This window comes from Coptis chinensis, chromosome 2 (assembly GCF_015680905.1).
Source record: "Coptis chinensis isolate HL-2020 chromosome 2, ASM1568090v1, whole genome shotgun sequence".
NCBI lineage: Eukaryota > Viridiplantae > Streptophyta > Magnoliopsida > Ranunculales > Ranunculaceae > Coptis > Coptis chinensis.
This window is the reverse complement of record NC_141457.1, coordinates 95,997,607-96,018,518: the sequence shown is the minus strand read 5'-3', so window position 1 is coordinate 96,018,518 and position 20,912 is coordinate 95,997,607. Positions and strand designations below refer to the sequence as shown.

General features: G+C 37.1%; 2 protein-coding genes and 2 pseudogenes across 3 annotated transcripts; 2 read left to right on the top strand and 2 right to left on the bottom strand.

Annotated features, from left to right (window-relative positions):
• Positions 1–1,296: 1,296 nt before the first annotated feature.
• Positions 1,297–2,013, bottom strand: LOC147519309 (putative fasciclin-like arabinogalactan protein 20). The gene has a single exon (XM_086594108.1). The coding sequence runs from the start codon at positions 2,011–2,013 to the stop codon at positions 1,297–1,299; it is 717 nt and encodes a 238-aa protein (XP_086450234.1).
• A 1,218-nt stretch (positions 2,014–3,231) lies between these two features.
• Positions 3,232–7,739, bottom strand: LOC147519308 (dolichyl-diphosphooligosaccharide--protein glycosyltransferase subunit 1A-like). 2 transcript variants are annotated; one of them, XR_015212158.1, is made up of 10 exons: positions 7,121–7,303; positions 6,987–7,031; positions 6,264–6,898; positions 5,993–6,140; positions 5,711–5,886; positions 5,235–5,303; positions 4,925–5,014; positions 4,225–4,383; positions 3,895–4,119; positions 3,232–3,605 (listed from the first exon to the last, which is right to left on the bottom strand). XR_015212158.1 is itself a non-coding variant. In XM_086590938.1 (10 exons), the coding sequence occupies exons 5-10, from the start codon at positions 5,744–5,746 to the stop codon at positions 3,414–3,416; spliced, it is 771 nt and encodes a 256-aa protein (XP_086447064.1). In that variant the 5' UTR covers positions 5,747–5,886; positions 5,993–6,140; positions 6,264–6,898; positions 6,987–7,031; positions 7,121–7,739; the 3' UTR covers positions 3,232–3,413. The 2 variants fall into 2 exon arrangements, 1 of the variants encoding a protein (XP_086447064.1); XM_086590938.1 differs by having other exon boundaries at positions 7,121–7,739.
• Positions 7,740–8,413: 674 nt separating this feature from the next.
• Positions 8,414–17,442, top strand: LOC147519307 (DNA-directed RNA polymerase III subunit 1-like; annotated as a pseudogene).
• A 712-nt stretch (positions 17,443–18,154) lies between these two features.
• Positions 18,155–19,068, top strand: LOC147519306 (GTP-binding nuclear protein Ran-A1 pseudogene; annotated as a pseudogene).
• The last annotated feature ends 1,844 nt before the right edge of the window (positions 19,069–20,912 follow it).

Below are 20,912 nucleotides of genomic sequence, written 5' to 3'. Positions count from 1 at the left end.
CTCTCTCGCGTACCAAACCAAAACTCAACCAAAAACCAAAAACAAAAGTTGATTTTGTGCAAGGATGGTTTCGTTGGTGCAAACAAAGATTTCTTCAGTTTCGAATATCAGTTGGTGAGTGCATTTTGTTTAATTTTTTTTTAATTCAACTCTAGTTTCTCAAATTGTGGTTTCTATTGTTGAATAATAAGTATGATTGTTATTGTTGAATAATTTGTGGTTTCTATTGTTGATTTTTATGCAATGCAAGTTGTTTGGACTGTTGGTATGAAATATTATTTGAGAAAAATTGAAACAACCCGGTGAGGTCGTTTTGAAGATGCACCAAACGACTCAATGAAGTCGTTTTGGAAATGGCCCAAACGACCCAGTGAGGTCGTTTGAATGTTTTTTTTTTTTTTTTTAATATTCTTGAATATTTTTTGTATTGTTGAATAATTTGTGGTTTCTATTGTTGATTATTATACAATGCAAGTTGTTTGGATTCCAAAACGACAAATTATACAATGCAATTTGTAGTTTCTATTATTGATTATTATACAATGCAAGATGAATAATAAAATCGGTAGAATATATAAAGAGGTGAGAGATATTTTTGGATACAGTGAGGGAGTCTTGGCTTTGAAACTTTGGGATTATGAAAAATTGGGTTTGAGTGCACCTATTGTTGTTAAGTGCACCTATTGTTGTTAAGTTAGTAAGTCGTAGTCCATCGCTATTTATTAGTGCTGTTAATGAGGATTTTGTCAGAGTTCTTGAGAAGTTGAAGGGTCGAAGAGTTAGTAGTGATTGGTTTGTGGGGCATTTGTCATAATCTTAGTGGTATACCAATTATAGTAGTTGAAAGAAACAACTACATATCAGTACTAACCCAATCCAATTTGATGAGTGCCCAATTAAACTACCAACAAAAAATAGTCAAGTCAGTCTTTTCGGTAAGAGAAAGTGAGAAAGCATATTAGTCTTTATTAGTCTTTACGACTATGGGCTTTTACATTGGGCTGGTATTAAATTTTAGAAAATTGGATTAATGAAATTTTGTAATGTATGTACTATGTAACATGGGTAACATCAGAACGTCGACACTTTTTTTTTCGACATACAATAATAATATATTATAAAGACTTGCAATACACTTTGATTTAATGGTCAGTTTACAATATTGTCTTACAATCAAAGTGAACTCAGAAACCATTAAACAAGAAGAAATAGACGGGAAAGAAAATACATCTGATTGTTACATATTCTGCCATGTTACATAGAGGGAAACCTCTTTGGATTGGTTGGCCTTGACAGCTAATCTAGCAGAATATAATCACCACCATCCCTATGTTGACGACGCCGACGGAAGAAAAGAACGCCGAAAGACCATGATATCAGAACGATGGCGATAACCAAGGCGCGAACAATATGCTTGTTCTTTGGAACACCTTCACTTGGTCTGCTGCTATTTGATATGACACCATCTGGAGAAAGAATTGATTGATAGGCAGGGTCGAAAAAGTCATCCACTCCATGAACAATAACATGTCCATCATTGTAGATGTTCCATTGTGTTATCTTGACATTGTTGATGGAATCACTTTCCGCATCAGGTAGTGTAGAGACAACAAGGGGGTGTCCATGAAAGAGAGTATCAATCTTGGACCCAAGTCCGAACGACGATTTTAGAATGTCCCTGTCCAGCTCCATCGGTGCAACATGGTATTCTAGTAGCGTTAAGGGAGGTTGTGGATACTTCAGTGAAAAGAAAGCTTTATCAGGCGGTGAAAATATTGTAATTACACAAGCATTCTTCTTGGAGTTGATCAGCGTGGGGAGAGTCGTTGTTAGAGTAAGTGACATAGCATTATAATCTGCATCCGAGAGAGCCTTGACGATCTTCTGGACTTGTAATACTCCTTGATTATGATCAGCAGTCGATGTTTCTCCCTGGGTGGGAAGAATTAGAGCCGAGAAAGTGGAAAGAAAGAGTAGGGTGACCAGAAAAGAGGATTGGAAACGTGAAGCCATTGGCAAGAAGTTTTCCAATGGGTGAAGAAGAAACAATGGCGAGAAAAAGCATGCCCCGGGGTTGAGAGATATATAGCTTGTCCAACTTGAAACCCCTTCTCAACTTATTACAAGTACTAATTTGAAAACAAAAAGGACTCATCCGCGTATTCAAGTTAGACTAAAATTTATGTTCTGCTGAAATAGCAAATACTTCACACGAAAAGATCCCCATTGGTATTTGTCACCAAAGTATCAATTGTTCGGAGGATTGATGTACCAAAAATATTTCGTTAATTCTTTCAGAGCTACAGCAATGCAAATGACCTTGATACAAACAAAAGTAGGAACTACTCTTACGATGTAGTAGCTGCTCATAAATGTGTCCCTGAGAGCAAGTCCAATGGGGAGTTATATGGAATTCTAAAGGCAAATATAGCACCCCAACCACAAAAATGTCATTCCAATGGGGCTGCTAAAAGAGTCTTAAATTTGGAAGGAGTCAAAAACCCAGCCAAAGTTAAGACTTTCGCTAGCTACTGCTATAATAAGTTCGGGAGACGGACGGCATAGTTTATGCTGTCCGTGTGTTAAATTTCAACGGACGGCTAATACTGTACCGTCCGTCCAAAAAAAATTCAAAAAATAATGGACGGACAACAGAAACTATGCCGTCCGTATCATTTAGTACTTCAAAACATAAAACGCAATTGGATTGGTTTTTTTATTTTGGAGAGCCAAATTTGACTGGGCAAGCTAAAAAATCTATGCGGCACTTATGTGGCACTTTTAGCAGCCCAATTTAACAGCTCTCCATTGGACTTGCTCTAATTGCTTTAACCTGAATACACACAGGTAACTGTAATTTTACAGATTTTTTTCCCCTCTTAATCAAGCTCAGACTTAACACTTTAAGATCTGTACTATGGGTACCTAGCATGAAAAAACTATACAAATTTTACGCTTATTACTGAGAACTGGAATGAGATTTTCGATCAATTCCTAATATAACAAACTGAAGACAGGCTTAGTTGAGCACTGTGTAGTGTGTAGTGTGTACCACGACAAACCTGGCTTAAGGATACAATACACTAGACACAAGGTTTGGCTGGATGTAACCCATTTAAATTCCAAGTCAGCAAATCTGCAACAAACAATTTTCACTCTTGCATCAACAATTCTAATGATTTTGGTTCATAGAGCTTTGACCATCCACATTTACCAGCATGCACACTGATAAGGAGCAACACATACATGTTGATTGTATAGGACTACATTGATGTCATTCACATAACCATTAATTAAACTCAGCTCATCAGAATATTTATCAAAATTAAAACAAAACTCGGATCGAACGGTTCCAACAAAGTGTAAAATTATGAATTCTATTCAACTTGAAACATCTCAATCGTAGTCATCTATCAGATCTCATCAATGACCTCAAGAAGATCATCAACCTCGTGCCTCAAAATTGTCAGTTTCTGTTGCAGTACAGAAACCTTGTTCTCTATTTCCCTTCCGCCAGACTTCTTTTCATAAGAGTCAACCACCATAATATGTTTTAACATCAGCTTCTCTTCGATCTCTTTTTCCTTGACAACCAAATCCTCTACCTACACATAATATGGAAGCTCATTAAGCAAAGATAAGTAAATAAAACCATTGGCACTTATGTTTGTATATCCAAAAGACCAAAAGAGAGGCCAAAGGGAGATGATCTTGAAGCCACCATAGTAAGGACTTAAAAAGAGAAAAACAAGTACCCAAATCAAGTTAATCAGCTAATTTCTATAAATGAATGGTCAAATACCATCACTAGAAACTTTGCAAGCCTCTCATGTTCAAAATGAAAATGAAAGAAAAATTAAAATACAAAACAATAAAAATTAAAATTAAAAAAACCTTGGGCCATATCTGAACAGCTTGTGGGCAAGACTGCAAGAACACCAGAGAAGGCTTCAAGTCTTTTGACAGTTCTTTCAAAAAACTGTCAGCTGCTTTACGAGCTGCTTTACATGCTTGAACGTCCCCTGTCCTGGAGAGATCACGTAATGATGTTTCCAGCTTATCATGGAGACCTAAACAACGATTGATGATATTCTGGATCTGCTGAATAGTGGCTTGCACCTAAAGTTATGGAACAGCAAACATATAGAAAGGATAACATCATATTCAGCTCTAATAAGATCGACAAATTAAGGTTGAAAAGAAAATTTGAAAAAACCCTCATACCTCATCCAATTGAAGCTTTGCCAAATAAGAAGCAGAAGACTTGGAGATTGACAGGTCAGCATGCATGTAAATGATGCAAGTGATAAACAAGAAGAAAAATCCAGATATCAACATCAATGGCTCCCTAAGTAATGAAAGGTTGCTGAATTTGTAATACACCTGGAAAGCATTAAAAGAAATCAGTAGTCTTTCTACATGACCTCTTTACAAAAAGAAAAATACAATAATAGTTATACTCATAGCAATATCTACAGAGAAATACAAATGTAAAAACCATATACTGAACACATACTGAATTGTGCACGTAAAGATTTCAGATCCAAAACAATGATTATTTCAGCCTCTTGTTGACTACACTACTTTGTCTAACAACAGAAGCATATCGAGTAAGAGTCCATATTTATCAAAGAGTGGCAGTTTAACAGTCCTGTCCTAAATGAAGTCAGCCCTGATGTTCTGCTACTCATTGACTAACTACAGTCAGATCTGATCACTTGACCTCTTGAATCACAGGGCCCCAACAGATTTACAACAAAAGCTAATAATTAGAAGGGATAGAAAACTGAGATGCCTTCTATTGTGGATTGACTAACGTTAGAGGATAACAGTTGTGTTTGTCCGTGCTAATTGCCAACAGGGTCTTTTAAAATTCAAGAACCAGAAGAGAAGAAACTGATAATGTTGAGAAAATAATGCGGACCTGAAAATGCAGGTTATGCTCTGGCACAACGTTGTTTCTTTCAAGCACAAGCACTGGTCTCCCAACGATATCCAGGTGCGAGTATTTTACCTGCATTAAGAAACTTGGGAAGTTATGCACCAATAGGCAATAAGTATGGAACTGAAGTTATGCACCAATAAGTATGGAACTGAAGTTATGCACCAATAAGTATGGAACGTCTATTTCCAAATCTCAAGAGATCAAAAATAGACAAAACATATAAAAATTAATGAAAAGAATAATGCTGGAAAAAAAAAAGAATGAGAACAAATGTTTGAGCAATGGATACCTCTTGCGATTTCTTCACTGAGAAAGGAACAGAAAAAGAAATATTATTGGACCCTTCGGGCAGAACAACCTGAAGACGTAAAGTATCATGTCAAGAGTTAACACTTTAAAAAACAAAACGATTACAGAAATCCAAGAACCAGACATCCCAGAAGGAAACAAAAACAGGAGTGGGCACGTTTATGTACGCAAAACACATAGGATTAAAATCCATCACCACCACCACAAAAAATTACACTGAAAGCGTAGAGCAATTAACAAAATAAAGATAATTTCCTAACGGATTTAATCAGCTACATTGGTTTGTTCCACTATTTTGTGCAAAATGGTCATAAATAATTTTATGAATCCATATATCATGTGGTGAAAATGAGATGAAAAAAATAGGTGACAAAGCAACAATATAGAGGTATCTTACTGCTTCTGTATTGAATCAGTAATATGTAAGCCAAGAAAGAGAGGGGTAAATCAACTTGCCTTCACAATGAGATTCTCAATGACCAACTCATTCATTGGGCAACCAAAAGTGATATTCAGGAACCTTCCCCCCTCTGACTCAAACAAGTACTCCTTAAGTGGTAAGCCATAGCCAATAGTAAACGATGTTCTCCAACCCCAAACATTGGATATCGAGGTTCAATTTCCAATTCTGTCTGCAAACAGGCACAAAATGGAATAAATTTCTCTACCAATTTTTAAGACAAATGTTCTATAAAACAAAAAACATAGTCCAGCACTTGCTCATCCATCTATACTCACCTTTCTAGAATCACCTCTTAAATGTGAGGTTGATATATTGCCAATTTCATCTCTGTAATAAACTGAATGTGCTCTTGGTGGCAGTCGTGCAATGAGTTGCCTAAATGATGAAACACCTCTTACATGAGGTCTTGCTTGATAATCAAGTCTGCAGCATATCAAAGATGAAATATTTTAGCAACAGACTACATGAGTGAACGAACTATAGGTCCCCTAATTCTACACGCCCCAAAGGTAGTAATAATATAATTAGGATAAGAAGTTAAAAAACCTGGAAAATCCGCCTTTGTTGTGAGCACCTCCATGAACAAGGTTGTAATGCTCTGTGATCTGCACATTGCCCCAATGGGAAATCTCTATCTCACGCACAAGCTCTTGAGCAACCGCAAAAGGACGGTTGTTCTCATAATGAACAACTACTGCTGAATATGAAAAGGCAGGAAGATTCTCGTATGGGCCGTATTTAATCTCTGAATCTACAAGCTTTGTATTCTGAAGTTGAGTATAAGATTCAACCCTAGGGCTAGGCAGTCTAAAACTGACTACTTGGAACTTAACTTCATAAGGAGATAGATAGTAAGCACTGTCCTGAAACAAGACAAGCTGAGTATCAGCCTGAGTAATTTGTTCGGGGAAAGGTTGCAGAGCACGGGTGAATATAGCCAACACGTCCAAAGTTAAGGTTTGCCCTTTACTTAATCCTTTGGGTAACAATACTGAATATAAAGTCAAAGAAGGAGGCATTCCTTCTGGGTAGACAGCTTCAACAGGGAGGCTAAGAGTTGGAGCTTTTGATTTTCCTTTTCCTTCACTAAGTGATGCTATCAAATATGCCAAGTTTTTTTCCTGATACTCAGGAAAGCTTAATAGAACCTCTGACACCACATCTCGACCCGCATTCTCTACCTACATATCAAAAACGACAAATGCAAATTGATTGATTTTCCAACCTATAGCTGTTAATTGATGGGTTAAATATAAAAGAATAATCTACCTTCAGGGTTGAAAGGGTGCGTACGACCTGTGAAGTTAGATCAACCTGCCAAAATGTAGATCATGTTTGAATATTAGCAGATCAGGGATGTTTAAACTGAAAGAGCTTAGAAAATATACAAAATTACTACTTACTCTTCGCTCGACTTTGGAAATAATTAGATCAGAGAATACTGATGTTGATAGAAACGTAATTGAGAATAAGAACAAGAGAGCGAATCGAAGCCCCATTTTTTTTTTTTTTTTTTTTTGTTTTTAGATTTCGAGACCTAAACCCTCTCTCTCTACTGTCAAACTGTCGAGGGACAATTAGACAAAATACCGATATGTCGAAAACAAAATATCAAACTGTTCAAACTCGACTCATTGAGTATTCAAATTAGCTCAATGAGTCTAGATTTCTATTCTTCTCAATTACAAATTCGAATTCGATCATTGATTTCATAGTTTGATTTGAATAGGCTCAAGCACGAGCTAAAGATAAATGAGCACAAATACAAATAGACACACAATTTTACCTCAAGACCAATATAACTTACTAAAACACTTTTAACGGAATACTAAAATACAACTATAATCCACTAACAACTATTTACACAATATGATTACAATTAGTATGTACGTGTTGAGTAACTATAATCCAACACACTAACATAAACAATTATCTAATTAAATGTTAACATAGTTATCTAAAAGCGTGCTACGAGTTTGAGCTCAAGTTTTAATATGTGCTCAAAACTTGACTCACTCGCTCAAATCAATCCCAGAACCACTATTCTAAAAATCGGTATAGGCGGTCTCTAGGCGCTAGGCAGTGTCCAATCGACTCGCCTAGGCCCAAGTCATTTAAAAAATTGGTGGGCCAATTAGGCAAGTTTAGGCGGGTCCAGAGCGGCCTCTAGGCAGTCTAGTCAATTTATTTTTTATTTTTTATTTTTTTGAAAAATTAAACATCGAAAATTAAAAGCCCGTATAGACTTAAGATTTAAACGAGTTTAAAAGACTAAAGTCTAATGTAAATTATATACTATTATAATAAAGAGTGTATTTTTATATGAAGTCGATATTCTTCACACATTTTTATAATAAATATTTTTGTTTGTATTTATTTTTTGAATTATGGTAAATTATTTTCTTAATATCTTGTAGTATAGCGTTTTTAGAACACTGCCCAGAACTAGCAGATGACTCTCGTAAAACTCAGGATATATATCACCGTAAAACTCTCGTTCGCAATTTGACATTTCACGACACAGTTGTCCATATCTCGTGTCATGCCAGTCGGTGGATATTTACCAAAATCAATAAGCCACTTTGACCAACTTCGGAAGGAAGAAGCTCAAAGTATTCGAGGGTCAGCCCAAAGAAGTTGGACTACTCTTGTTTTTGCTGATTTTCTCTCTCTAAAAAAGTGTTCCACTACACAAATTCTGTTCATTTTGTAAGCTTACGAGTTTGGTTTACTTGTTATTTAAAAAAAAAACAGTCACGTACACTTCCCTCGAGATGGCAGTTGTTGTTGTTCAAGACCAATTGCAGTTCACAAAACAACCCTACATAGAAGACGTGGGTCGTAAAATTAAAAGTGTCAACTTCTCAATGTTCTCTGGAGATGAAATAAGGAAAGCAGCTGAATGTCAAGTATATACAAGTGGTCTATACGACATGTCTCGAAAACCAATTCAACATGGTTTACTCGATTCTCGAATGGGTCCAGCAAATAAAACTGGTACATGTACAACATGTCATGGCAATTTCACAACGTGTCCTGGTCACTTTGGATATTTGCACCTTTCTTTACCTGTTTACAATGTTGGTTACTTTGGTTCTGTTATAAACATTTTGAAGAGTGTTTGTAAGTCTTGTGGTAGAATACTCGTTTCGGAGAAAGAAAGTATGGAGTATTTGAAAAAAATGTGAAATCCTAGAATGGAGGCTTTACAGAAGAATGTGTTGGTGAAGCAAGTGTTGAAAAGGTGTAAACCTTCTTCTTGTTTGCGGTGTGGGTACGTGAATGGGAAGGTGAAGAAGAAGGAGAATTCTGTGTTGTGTATCGTTCATTACTGGACAGTAGTAGCAGAAGGGAAGTCGTCTGGAGAAGAGTTTCTTGACCCTGTAAGAGTTCTTGTTGGATGAGGATTGTGAGTTGTTGTATCTGAATGATAGGCCTGAGAAACTTATTATAACTGATGTTCCTGTGCCACCTATACCGATACGTCCTTCTGTTATTATGGATGGTGGACAAAGCAGTAATGAAAATGATGCTACGTCTAAGTTAAGAACGATTATTCAAGCTAATGCAAGCCTTAGAAAGGATTTAGAGTGCTTGGGCTCGGCAGCCAAATGTTTGGCAGACTGGGAGTTGCTTCAGGTTGAGGTTGCGCAGTATATAAATAGTGATGTACGGGGTGTGCCTGTGAGTATGCAGCCATCTAGGCCTATCCAAGGATTTGTTCAGCGACTCAAAGGGAAGCAGGGACGTTTCCGTGGAAATTTATCTGGGAAGCGTGTTGAATACACTGGCAGGACTGTTATTTCGCCTGATCCTAATCTCAAAGTTACAGAGGTGGGGATCCCTGTCTTAATTGCTCAGATCTTAACATATCCTGAACGTGTTTCCCAGCACAATATGGAAAAGTTGAGGCAATGTGTGCGCAATGAGCCTCAAAAATATCCTGGAGCAAATTTTATTAGGTATCCTGATGGTACCTTAATGCATTTAAGATATTCTGCTAGGAAACGTGCTGCTGAGGAACTGAAAAGTGTCGATCATGTCCCATAGGGCAAGGGTGATGCCTTGGAGAACATTGAGATTCAATGAATCAGTGTGTAATCCTTACAATGCCGACTTTGATGGAGATGAGATGAATATGCATGTTCCTCAGACAGAAGAAGCTCGAACTGAGGATCTTACACTGATGGGGGTGCAAAACAACCTGTGTACACCGAAAAATGGAGAAATCCTTGTTGCTTCCACCCAAGACTTTCTGACCTCTTCATTTCTCATCACAAGGAAGGATACATTCTATGACTGTTAATTAAATAAGAAGTTTTGGTGTCTCTCCAATATGTTGGAAGACTAAATTTCTCTGTATTTATAATGAACTTTACAATATACAAAATAGAAACTTTCTCCTTCTGCGAGTGACTTCTTCACCAAGGATTACAATAAGGGAAAGTACTTGCTACCCAAGGGATACAATAAAAGGAACAACCAAATCAGCTAAGAAAAGAAATACTTGCATCACAAGGAAGGAAACACTTGTGACTCAAGTCACACATAGCCGTGTGTGAATACTTCAACACTCCCCCTCAAGCTGAGTGTGTATGTCAATAACAACTTGCCGATCGAACGATGAAATGAATCTGCTCCTAACGGTTTGGTGAAACAATCTGCAATTTGATTTGAAGAAGGCAGATAATGAGGTGCGACAAGTCCTTTTGAATCTTTTCACGAACAAAGTGGCAATCAATTTCAATGTGCTTTGTCGCTCATGGAAGACTGGATTTTCAGCTATATGTATAGTTTGCTTGATTATCTAAATACATCTTGATCGGTGATGAATGATGAATTCCAAGATCTGAAAGTAGATAATACAACCATTGAAGCTCACAAGTTAAAGTTGCCATAGCACGATATTGACCCGGTGAAGAACGAGAATCTTGACTTTGCTTCTTTGTCTTCAAGAGATAGGACTAGAGCCAAGAAGAATACAATATCCTGAGGAGGTAGACCATCGGTAATTGGGCATCCTGCCTAATCTGAATCACAAAACCATGCAAGTGAAGAGAGTTTGTTGATGACAAAAAATTCCTTTATTGATTGAACCTTTAAGATAGCGAAGAACTTCGAAGTCTGTGCCTCCATGTGACTACTTCTTGGAGATGTCATGAATTGACTGAGAATGCTAACAGAATAAGTGATATCTAGCCTAGTGGTCGGATAGATAAATTAAGCCCAATAAGTAGGCGATAAGAAGTCGGATCGAGGAAGCAAGGTGCCATCATCGGGGAGATAACCGTATATTTTGTTCCATAGGAAAATGAAATACGACCACCACTCAAACCGGCATCTTTGAGAATATCCTAAGATATTTTCTTTGAGATAAAAATAATCCTTTTACGAGAGCGATTTCGATACCAAGAAAGTACTTAAGACGCCCAAGATCTTTAATGAAGAATTTGGCTTCAAGAAATTTCTTAAATGCGTGTGATTCTTGGATCATCATTGGTTATAACAATATCGTCAACATAAACTAACACAAAGGTTGAGGAGGTACCTTTGATGTTAGTGAATAAGGAGTAGTCGACCTTGATTGAATGAATCCGGCTGAATAAGTCTTTGAAGAGAACTTTGCAAACCATTGACGGAAGCTTGCTTTAAGCCATATAAAGACTTATTTAGCCTACAAACTTTATTCTCCCTTGTCGCAAAACCCGGTGGCAAAGTCATGTAAACCTCTTCATCAAGATCACCCTTGTAAAGCGTTATTGACATCCAATTGATGTAATGGCCAATTCTTAACCGCAGCAACGGACACAACAAAGTACGAAAAGTAACAAGTTTTGCAACAGGTGCAAATGTGTCATGATAGTCCAACCCTTCCACTTGATTATAACCTTTGGCCACTGTTGGGCTCCATTTGTCCCATCGAGAATGATACTTGATTTTGAATACCCATTTACATCCGATTGCCTTCTTGTTGGAAGGAAGAAATGTGATACTCCAAGTATTGTTTTGTTCAAGGGCCTCTATTTCTTTTTGCATTTTGCTTTCGCCATTGTGGACTTAACAGCGGCTTGATTGAAAGACTTAGGCTCTTCTCTAGAACAAACATTGGAAAGAAATGCTCTATCGCAATTGAAAAATTAGAATTGAGAGAAAATGATTCATAGGATAGGAGTACTGTTGACTTAGAATTGGAAGGAGTGGATGAGCTATCATGAGTGGCATTGTTACATACATAATCGCAAGTTTTACAGGAGGACGACGATCACGTGGTGGCATCTGCCTTCCTTGATCATCGGGAACAATAGCGAGGTGCCACATCGGGGAGTTCCAAGTTGTCGACATTAAGATTTCTTCCACTGCTAGTATCGATCTCAACTTCAACCGGATTATGAGAGTGATTGAAATGTCAAGAACATCATTATCATTCAAGGGAAGAGGAATAACACAAGGTGGTGAAGAATCGGATTTATTTAGATCACTTAAAAAGGAAAAATTCCTTCATAGAAAATAACATCTCGTGAGACATAAATAGAGCTACTAGTAATATCAAAATACGATATCCCTTTTGACCATGGGGATAACCAACAAAAATTCAGGTTGAGCTCTTTGATCAAATTTGTGTTTGATGTTATTATTGTGAGGTAACAAAGACTACCAAAGTAAATGTGAGTAACAAGGCTTAGTATTAAACAAGACCTCATGTGGACTTTTAAGACAAAAGAGGTGAGGGCATTTTATTTATGAGGGTATTGCGGTGAGCACACATTCACCCCAAAATTTTAAAGGCAAATGAGCCCGAAAACGTAAAAAGCACGAAAGCAACCTCAAGGAGGGTGACGATGCTTGGCAGCTCTACTACACCATTTTGTTGTGGTGTGGCCACACAACTTCTTTGGTGGATAACACCATGATCTGAGAAGAAAGACTGCATGTCATTAGAAAGAAACTCTGTACCATTATCAGAACGTATCTTTTGGATTTGTGAGAATAGTTGAGGACCATTCCCTGAATACAGTGTATGAATGTGAGTTTTATATTGTGTTCTAACCATGGCAAAGAAGGACTGTAATAATCTTTTTGTTTCAGATTTAACATGCATCAGGTAGATCCAGGTACATCGACTATAATCATCTACGATATAGTCAAGAAATAACGGAGACCCATTTAATGAAGGATAAGAAAAAGGACCCCAAATATCACAATGTATTAATTGAAAAGGTTCACTAGTAGTGATATTACTAGAAGGAAAAGGTAAACGGTGTTGCTTAGTTTTGGACAAACTTGACAAACACTTTTATTTGAACACAAAATAAACGGAACATCTTGGCTTAAAATTTCTAAAGAACGATAAGACAAATGCCCTAAACGCCAATGCCAAAGATCGATACTAGGTGGCTTGATAACTGCTAAAAATTAAGACTGAAAATAATATAACCCTTCATGATAGCTACCTGTCCAATCCTCTTCTTCGTTAATGTGTCCTGGAAAACACACCGATCATGTACAAAAATCAGTTGACAATTAAGAGATTTCAAATTTGTTTCGCCTGACATGAGGTTGAACTTGAAAGATGGAATGTAGAAAACATTTTCAAGCTTAATAGTAGGTGCGGGAATAACAATTACCAATATGTGTAACTAAAGAATTAGTTCCATCCGGTAATTGGACATAAGAGGGCATGGAACAAGATTTATATGAAGAAAACAGAGACAAAGAATGACACATATGGTTTGTTGCACCGGTATCTATAATCCAAATAGAACTAGGAGGAACAAGAAGAGCTATATACCTGCTAGGTGAGCATTAGAATTATTGCTCCCGACGAAAGCATTGCAAGCAACTTATTGTAAAATGATAACTGGAGGATTCACAAAGGCTTATCTTCAAGTTTTGATGTTGAAGCAGATCCAACGGAGTCCCCCGACTTTGGAGGAAACCCATGTAACTTGTAACAAGTAGATTTCAAAGGCCCATCCTTACCACAAAATTCACTGGTGGGCGTTTTGTCGCGTTTTCGATATCCTCCACTTTGGTTGTTGCCAAAAACATTAAGTAGAATTTATTCATATGAAACCGGATTTTGTGGTGTTGATATTGGTGTAGGAGACAACATAGAGTGAATCTCTTGCTGTTTCTCCTCTTGACATACCAAAGAATAGATTTTTGTGGCATTGGGAAAAGGCTCCATTAACAAAATCTGACTTCGAATAGCCGAAAAACGATCGTGGAGACCTTGGAGAAATTCCATTGCTTGATCTTGTTGAGTTCGTTCCATGTTAGCTTTCCCATTACCGCAAGAACACGGATGAATAACACATAATGAATTGAGTTCATCCCAAAGAGATTTGAGTTTTGTAAAATAAGCGGACATAGACGACTCATCTTGTTTTAGTGATGCAATAGACTACTTCAATTGATAGATCTTCGGAGCATTAGATTGTGAGAACCGCTCCTTCAAATCAGCCCAAACTTCTGCAGCCGTGTTAGCATACAAGATACTGCTGCGAATGTCGCTAGATACCGAGTTTAAGATCCAAGAACTAACCAAATCATTACAACGCTCCCACTTATGCAGATCAGTTTGAGATTCAGGTTTTGAGATTGTACCATCCACAAAACCCAACTTGTTTTTAGCACGAAGAGCCATCGTTACAGCTCGAACCCAAGTTCCATAATTGTCACCCGAGAGAGATGGAGAAACGAGAATAGCGGAGGGGCTATCAGAGTGATGAACAAAGAAAGGATCATTGGTTAATCCTTGATCATTGAGAGAGTTGTTAGAGGACAAATCAGATGGTGGAGTTTTGTGATTGTCGGGCTTAGTCATGATAGCTAGCTAGAGAGGACTTAAAAAACAGAAAAGAGAAAGGATCGTTACTTAGCTCTTGATACCATGTTAAATAAGAAGTTTTGGTGTCTCTCCAATATGTTGGAAGACTAAATTTCTCTGTATTTATAATGAACTTTACAATATACAAAATAGAAACTTTCTCCTTCTGCGAGTGACTTCTTCACCAAGGATTACAATAAGGGAAAGTACTTGCTACCCAAGGGATACAATAAAAGGAACAACCAAATCAGCTAAGAAAAGAAATACTTGCATCACAAGGAAGGAAACACTTGTGACTCAAGTCACACATAGCCGTGTGTGAATACTTCAACAATGACCGTGCCGCTTTTTCTCTCATTTGTTCTTACATGGGGGATGGAATGGAGTCAGTTGATTTACCAACGCCAGCTCTAATCAAGCCAATTGAACTTTGGACTGGGAAACAACTATTTAGCGTTCTAATACGTCCTCATGCTCACATGAAGGTTTTTGTGAACCTTACTGTTCTGGAGAAAAATTACAGCAAGTCTGGAGGAACAATGTGCCCTAATGATGGTTTTGTCTATTTTCGGAATAGTGAACTTGTATGTGGGCAACTTGGGAAGGCTACTCTAGGAAATGGTAACAAGGATGGTCTGTTCTCTGTTCTCCTTAGAGACTACAATGCACATGCTGCTGCTTCTTGTATGAATCGTCTTGCAAAATTAAGTGCCAGGTGGATTGGTAATCATGGGTTCTCGATTGGAATAGATGATGTCGAACCAGGAGGACTTCTCAATCATAAGAAAAAAGCAAGGATGGATGAAGGTTATGAAAAATGTGATAATTTGATAAAGGATTACAACGAAGGGAAGCTTGAACTTCCGCCAGGCTGTGATTCTGCACAAGCATTGGAAGCTCAGATTACTGAAGTGTTGAGCAAAATTCGAGAGACGACTGCAAATGTTTGTATGGAAGAGTTGCATTGGAGGAATAGCCCTTTAATAATGTCGCAATGTGGATCCAAAGGTTCCCCTATTAATATCAGTCAGATGATTGCGTGTGTTGGCCAACAAACAGTTGGCGGTCGGCGTACCCCAATGGATTTATTGATCGTAGTCTCCCACACTTCCCTAGGAAACCAAAAACTCATTCTGCTAAAGGCTTTGTAGCTAATTCATTCTACTCTGGTTTGACGGCGACTGAGTTTTTCTTTCATACAATGGGTGGGCGTGAAGGTCTCGTTGATACTGCAGTGAAAACCGCTGACACTGGGTACATGTCACGTAGATTAATTAAAGCATTGGAAGACCTGTCAGTTCAATATGATTACACAGTCCGTAATACTAGTGGTGGGGTAGTTCAGTTTCTTTATGGGGATGATGGCATGGATCCAGCAAAAATGGAGGGGGAGAACGGCGTACCTTTGAATTTGGAAAGACTTTACATGAAAATTAAGGCTACATGTCCTGCTAGAAGACATGAGAACTTGTCTCCTTCAGAAGCTAAGAAGGAAGTTTACGAGAGACTCTCAAAACCTGATACAACCCATTGCTCGAATAAATTCAAGAATCCATTGCTGGGGTTCTTTGATGAACTCTCAAAACCTGATACAACCATTGCTCGAATAAATTCAAGAATTCATTGCTGGGGTTCTTTGATGAAGAACGTGATGAGAAGAACCATCCTAGTTTTATTGAGAAGAATGATGGAAAGATATCTGGTATTACTTCGCAGCAGCTACATGTTTTCTTGAACACTTGCAGTTCTCGTTATGAACTGAAAAGAATTGAAGCAGGAGCTCCAATTGGAGTTATTGGAGCTCAAAGCATTGGAGAACCAGGAACTCAGATGACATTAAAACTTTTCACTTTGCTGGAGTTGCTAGCATGAACATCACACAAGGAGTTCCTCGCATCAAAGAAATAATCAATGGAGCCAAAAATATCAGCACACCCGTTATTACTGCAAAGCCGGAGTGTAAGAATGATGTGAGATCTGCACGAGTAGTCAAAGGTCGTATCGAGAAATCCGTTCTGGGTGAGGTTGCCAAGAGCATAAAAATGGAAATGACGTCCAGACAGGCATCAATAGTTGTCACCCTCGATATGGAAAGAATTCAAACTTTGCATCCGAGTATTACTGCTGAGAGTGTGAAAAGATCGATTCTGCAATATTTGAAAAAGCTGAAGGATCAGCATATTCGCACGTCAGATGGTAGAAAGATAATAATTTTTCCTCCTGAAACTGATAGGAATAAACTACATTTTGATTTGCACTCTCTCAAAGCCATGCTTGCAAAGGTTATTGTGAAGGGCATATCTACTGTTGAACGTGCAGTAATAAGAGAAACTAAGGGGGAATTTGACTTGCTTGTTGAAGGTAAAAACCTTCAAGCGGTCATGTGCGCTCCAGGAGTTGTTGGGCGTGATACAACCAGTAATCATATAGCCAAAGTCGAGGAAACACTTGGAATTGAAGCTGCAAGGATAAAAATTATTGAGGAAATTCAGACTACCATGAAGAATTATAAAATGAACATAGACATGCGACATATGATGCTTTTAGCAGATCTTATGACCTATAGGGGTGAAGTGCTAGGAATCACAAGATTTGGCATCCAGATGATGAAAGAAAGTGTGCTAATGCTAGCATCATTTGAGAAAACAGCAGATCATCTTTTCAATGCTTCATTTAATGGTAGGCATGACGACATTGAGGGTGTAGGTGAATGCATTATCATGGGCATACCGATTAAAATAGGAACTGGAGTACTTAAAGTTCGGCAGTCAGTTCAACATGTTCCAAATTTGACCTATGCGATGGATCCAATTTTATCTTGAGAAAACATATGAAGCTTGTATTGTGATTTGATACACCAAGCGTGAATGTCAATGTGAACTAATCTTTCTTTCACTTTTTTGGTTCTTTAATTAGTAATTCTACTACTATGATACTCTTGAAGTTTTTGTCATTTTATCACATCAGACTACTCTGACTCTCTAACTCCGGCTCCTTAATTGGCTACTGTTGTTTTTCATTGAAATACACGCATATCTGACTTTCTGACAGGAATCATGAGTGGTCAGTTAGGTATCGACATATAAACGTTGCACATGAGCTCCATATATGATAGCTTTGTGTGTGATTGTCCTGGATTAAGCGACGATACATTTTTGCAGTGTACTACTGTGGCTGTCACTTGTTGTATATGAATAAGCAACAGCTCATAAACGCCTGTAAGTTGCAATTGCGCATCTGAATTCGCTTATGCTGCTTTTTAGGAACATAACTAGTTAATTAAAATAATCAGATTTCAATGGTATGAGTAAAAGTCATTTCGAGTAGTCACGAGGGAGTCCTAAGAAGTGGATGATATTCATAAAGAATATCAGTATTGGCTTCCTCAATAATCTGAGAATATATATCGGCCAGAAATCCAGAATGCTAATGAAATTGCCACCCGATTATAGATTATAATCATGAATCCTAGTAACATTCATATTCAGAACTTTAGATACCTACTTATTCGGAAAGTTCTAAGATATTTGGTTGAGATGGTTTCTAAATACAATAAGAACATCTCTATTCTCTAGCTCTATTTATTCAAACAATCAAACCATGTTTTTATAACGCGTCCAAAGAAACCTAGTGCTTCTGCAAATTAAGATGGCTCTTCAGAACCAACAGCAAGCTGATTATCCTAGTTTTAAGCTTGTTATACTTGGCGATAGTGGTACAGGGAAGACTACTTTTCTTAAAAGACATCTTACTGGAGAATTTGAGAAAGAACACAAGCCTACAGATGGTGTTGAAGTTGACTCATTGGATTTCTTCACCAGCCACGGAAAGATCAGATTCCATTGTTGGGATACTGCTGGGCAAGAGAAGTTAAGTGGTTTAAGAGATGGATACTATATTCGTGGACAATGTGCAATCATTATGTTCGATGTGACTGACCGCTTTACATATAATTGTGTTCCTACAAGGCACCGTGATCTTCGCAGGGTTTGCAAGGATATACCCATTGTTCTTTGTGGAAGCAAGGTGGATGTAAAGAAGAGACAGGTAAAAGCCAGGGAGGTCAGGTTCAAAAGGAAGAATGATTCTCTAGTCTACTATGAGATATCTACAAAGGGTAACTATAACTTGGAAAAGCCTTTCCTATATCTTGCGAGAAAGCTTGTTGAGGATCCTAAACTCAGTTTCATTGGACCTCCAGCGCTTGCTCCTCCAGAAGTGCGCATCGAATTGGCTGCTCAGGTAGAACGTGAATATGAACTTGCGATCGCTGCTTCAATGCCTCTTCCTGACAAAGACGACGAAGTAGAAGATACTTTACATGGTCTTCACCAGAGCGAAGTAGTCCAATAGATGAAGAGGTTTCTATTATTACTAGGACTAGTTTAGTCAGTACAGTGTGGGAAGATCTTTACTTGGGTCTTTTTCTGTTTTCGCCTTAAATTTTGTCTGCATGTATGATGCTGCTTGTTGACGGTGTATGAAAAGAGAAAAGTTCTTCTGTCTTAGAAATCTTTGCCTCTTTAATTTGCATTTTACCAAAGTCTATATGGTAACAAATTTATATTCTAATGGTGATATTTAGTCATTAATCAAGCGAAATCTTTGCAACATACCATGTGGTGGCGACTGGCGAATAGAATCATCAGGCTATGGTGTTAATGATGCTAATACTAGTGGCAGCACTTTCTGTTCTCGATTTTGTTGTATCATGGTCCCAACTTCTTTTGTTGATATGGCATCACCGACAACTGCTAATTTGCTAAACGAAAGTTAGGGATTCAACATGCAAGAAAATAATAATAATAATAAGCAAAGTAAAAATAATAATAATAAATTTGTTCTGTTATGTTTGGTCTTTCTCTTTTGTATATAGATTATGATTAGGAATTCTAATAAAAGTCCTGTTAGGATTATGATTAGAAATTCTAATAAAAGTCCTATTAGGTTTCTGCACATGAAAGCTCTACAACCATTTTACTTGCCTAATACAATAATATCATCTCTTCAATTTCTAAAACAAGAATTTCATAATTAAGCGTACAATGTGAATAAATTTGTTTTCCAACCATTCAATAATGTGCTCTATGTACGTATTTCCGCAATGCATCTAAACCTTAGATGTATAAATTCTTCTTGGTGTATCTTCTCTCCTAAAACTCTTGGCAAAGATGGCTCTTCAGACCCTACAACAAGCTGATTATCCTAGTTTTAAGCTTGTTAATGTTGGAGATAGTGGTTCAAGCTGGAAATATATATAATACTAGTTTCAATAAAAGATATTTTAATTGTTGGGATAATAATGGGCATTTGAAGTTATGTGGTTTAAGAGATGTATACTTTTTTTTCAACTTCAAAGTAACAACTTTCTTAATTTTTATCGAAGAATTGAATTGAAAGAATCAATCAAGTTCTTGACCAACTCAGAATCAACAGACAATGAATTTTTCCTTCATCCTCAACAATATATAAAACATTCTTAGGTACTTCCAGACATTGTTGTTGTTTTTTCAAAGCATTTGTTTTTTATTTTGTTTTTGTTTTTTCTCAACTTTTCTCAACTTCAAAAGATTTTCCGTCTGAGCTAATCAAAATAACAATTTTCTTATTTTTCATGGAATGATTGAAAGAATCAATTGATTTCTTGACTGACTCTCAAGAATCATCACGATGGGTTTTCCTTGATCCTTAACAACATAAAGCATTCTTATGTACTTTAGACAATGGTTTTTTTTTTCGTTTTTTTTAGAAATTTTATTGATATTGATAAAGAATTTTACAAATAATTAGGACAAGCGTTCAACAAGCTGCGCGGCAAGTCCTTTTAATTTTTATTTAATTTTTATTAATTTTTTAGAGCATTTGTTTGTTTGTTTGTTTTTTCAACTTTAAAAGATTTCCCATTAAAGATAATCAAGATAACCACTTTCTTAATTTTTATGGGAGGATTGAAAGAATCAATCCAGTTTTTTACCAAATCAAAATCATCTGACTACATAAGTTGACACCGTTATATTTTCTTCTCATTTTTTATTGAGTCTAGAATCAGTATAATAAAAACAAAATTTTCTCTTTTGACGAAGCTAACAATTAACATCATCACAGTGTGAGTCAGCTTAAAGTTAACTTAGTGATTGATTATCATCTAACGAAGTATAATGACGAGGTATCGAGTTGGAGATCTCATGGTCGAAGTCACATCTCACAAACCGCAACCCATACATTTGGTATGTAAAACCACATTTATAGCTTTTATTTCGGCTTTTGTTTAGGACAACTTTTTATATTTCAGTAATGGTTTTTATATCGATCATCTAACTAATAAGCATAATAATTTATATGTTACGTAGTTTGGATATTTTTGG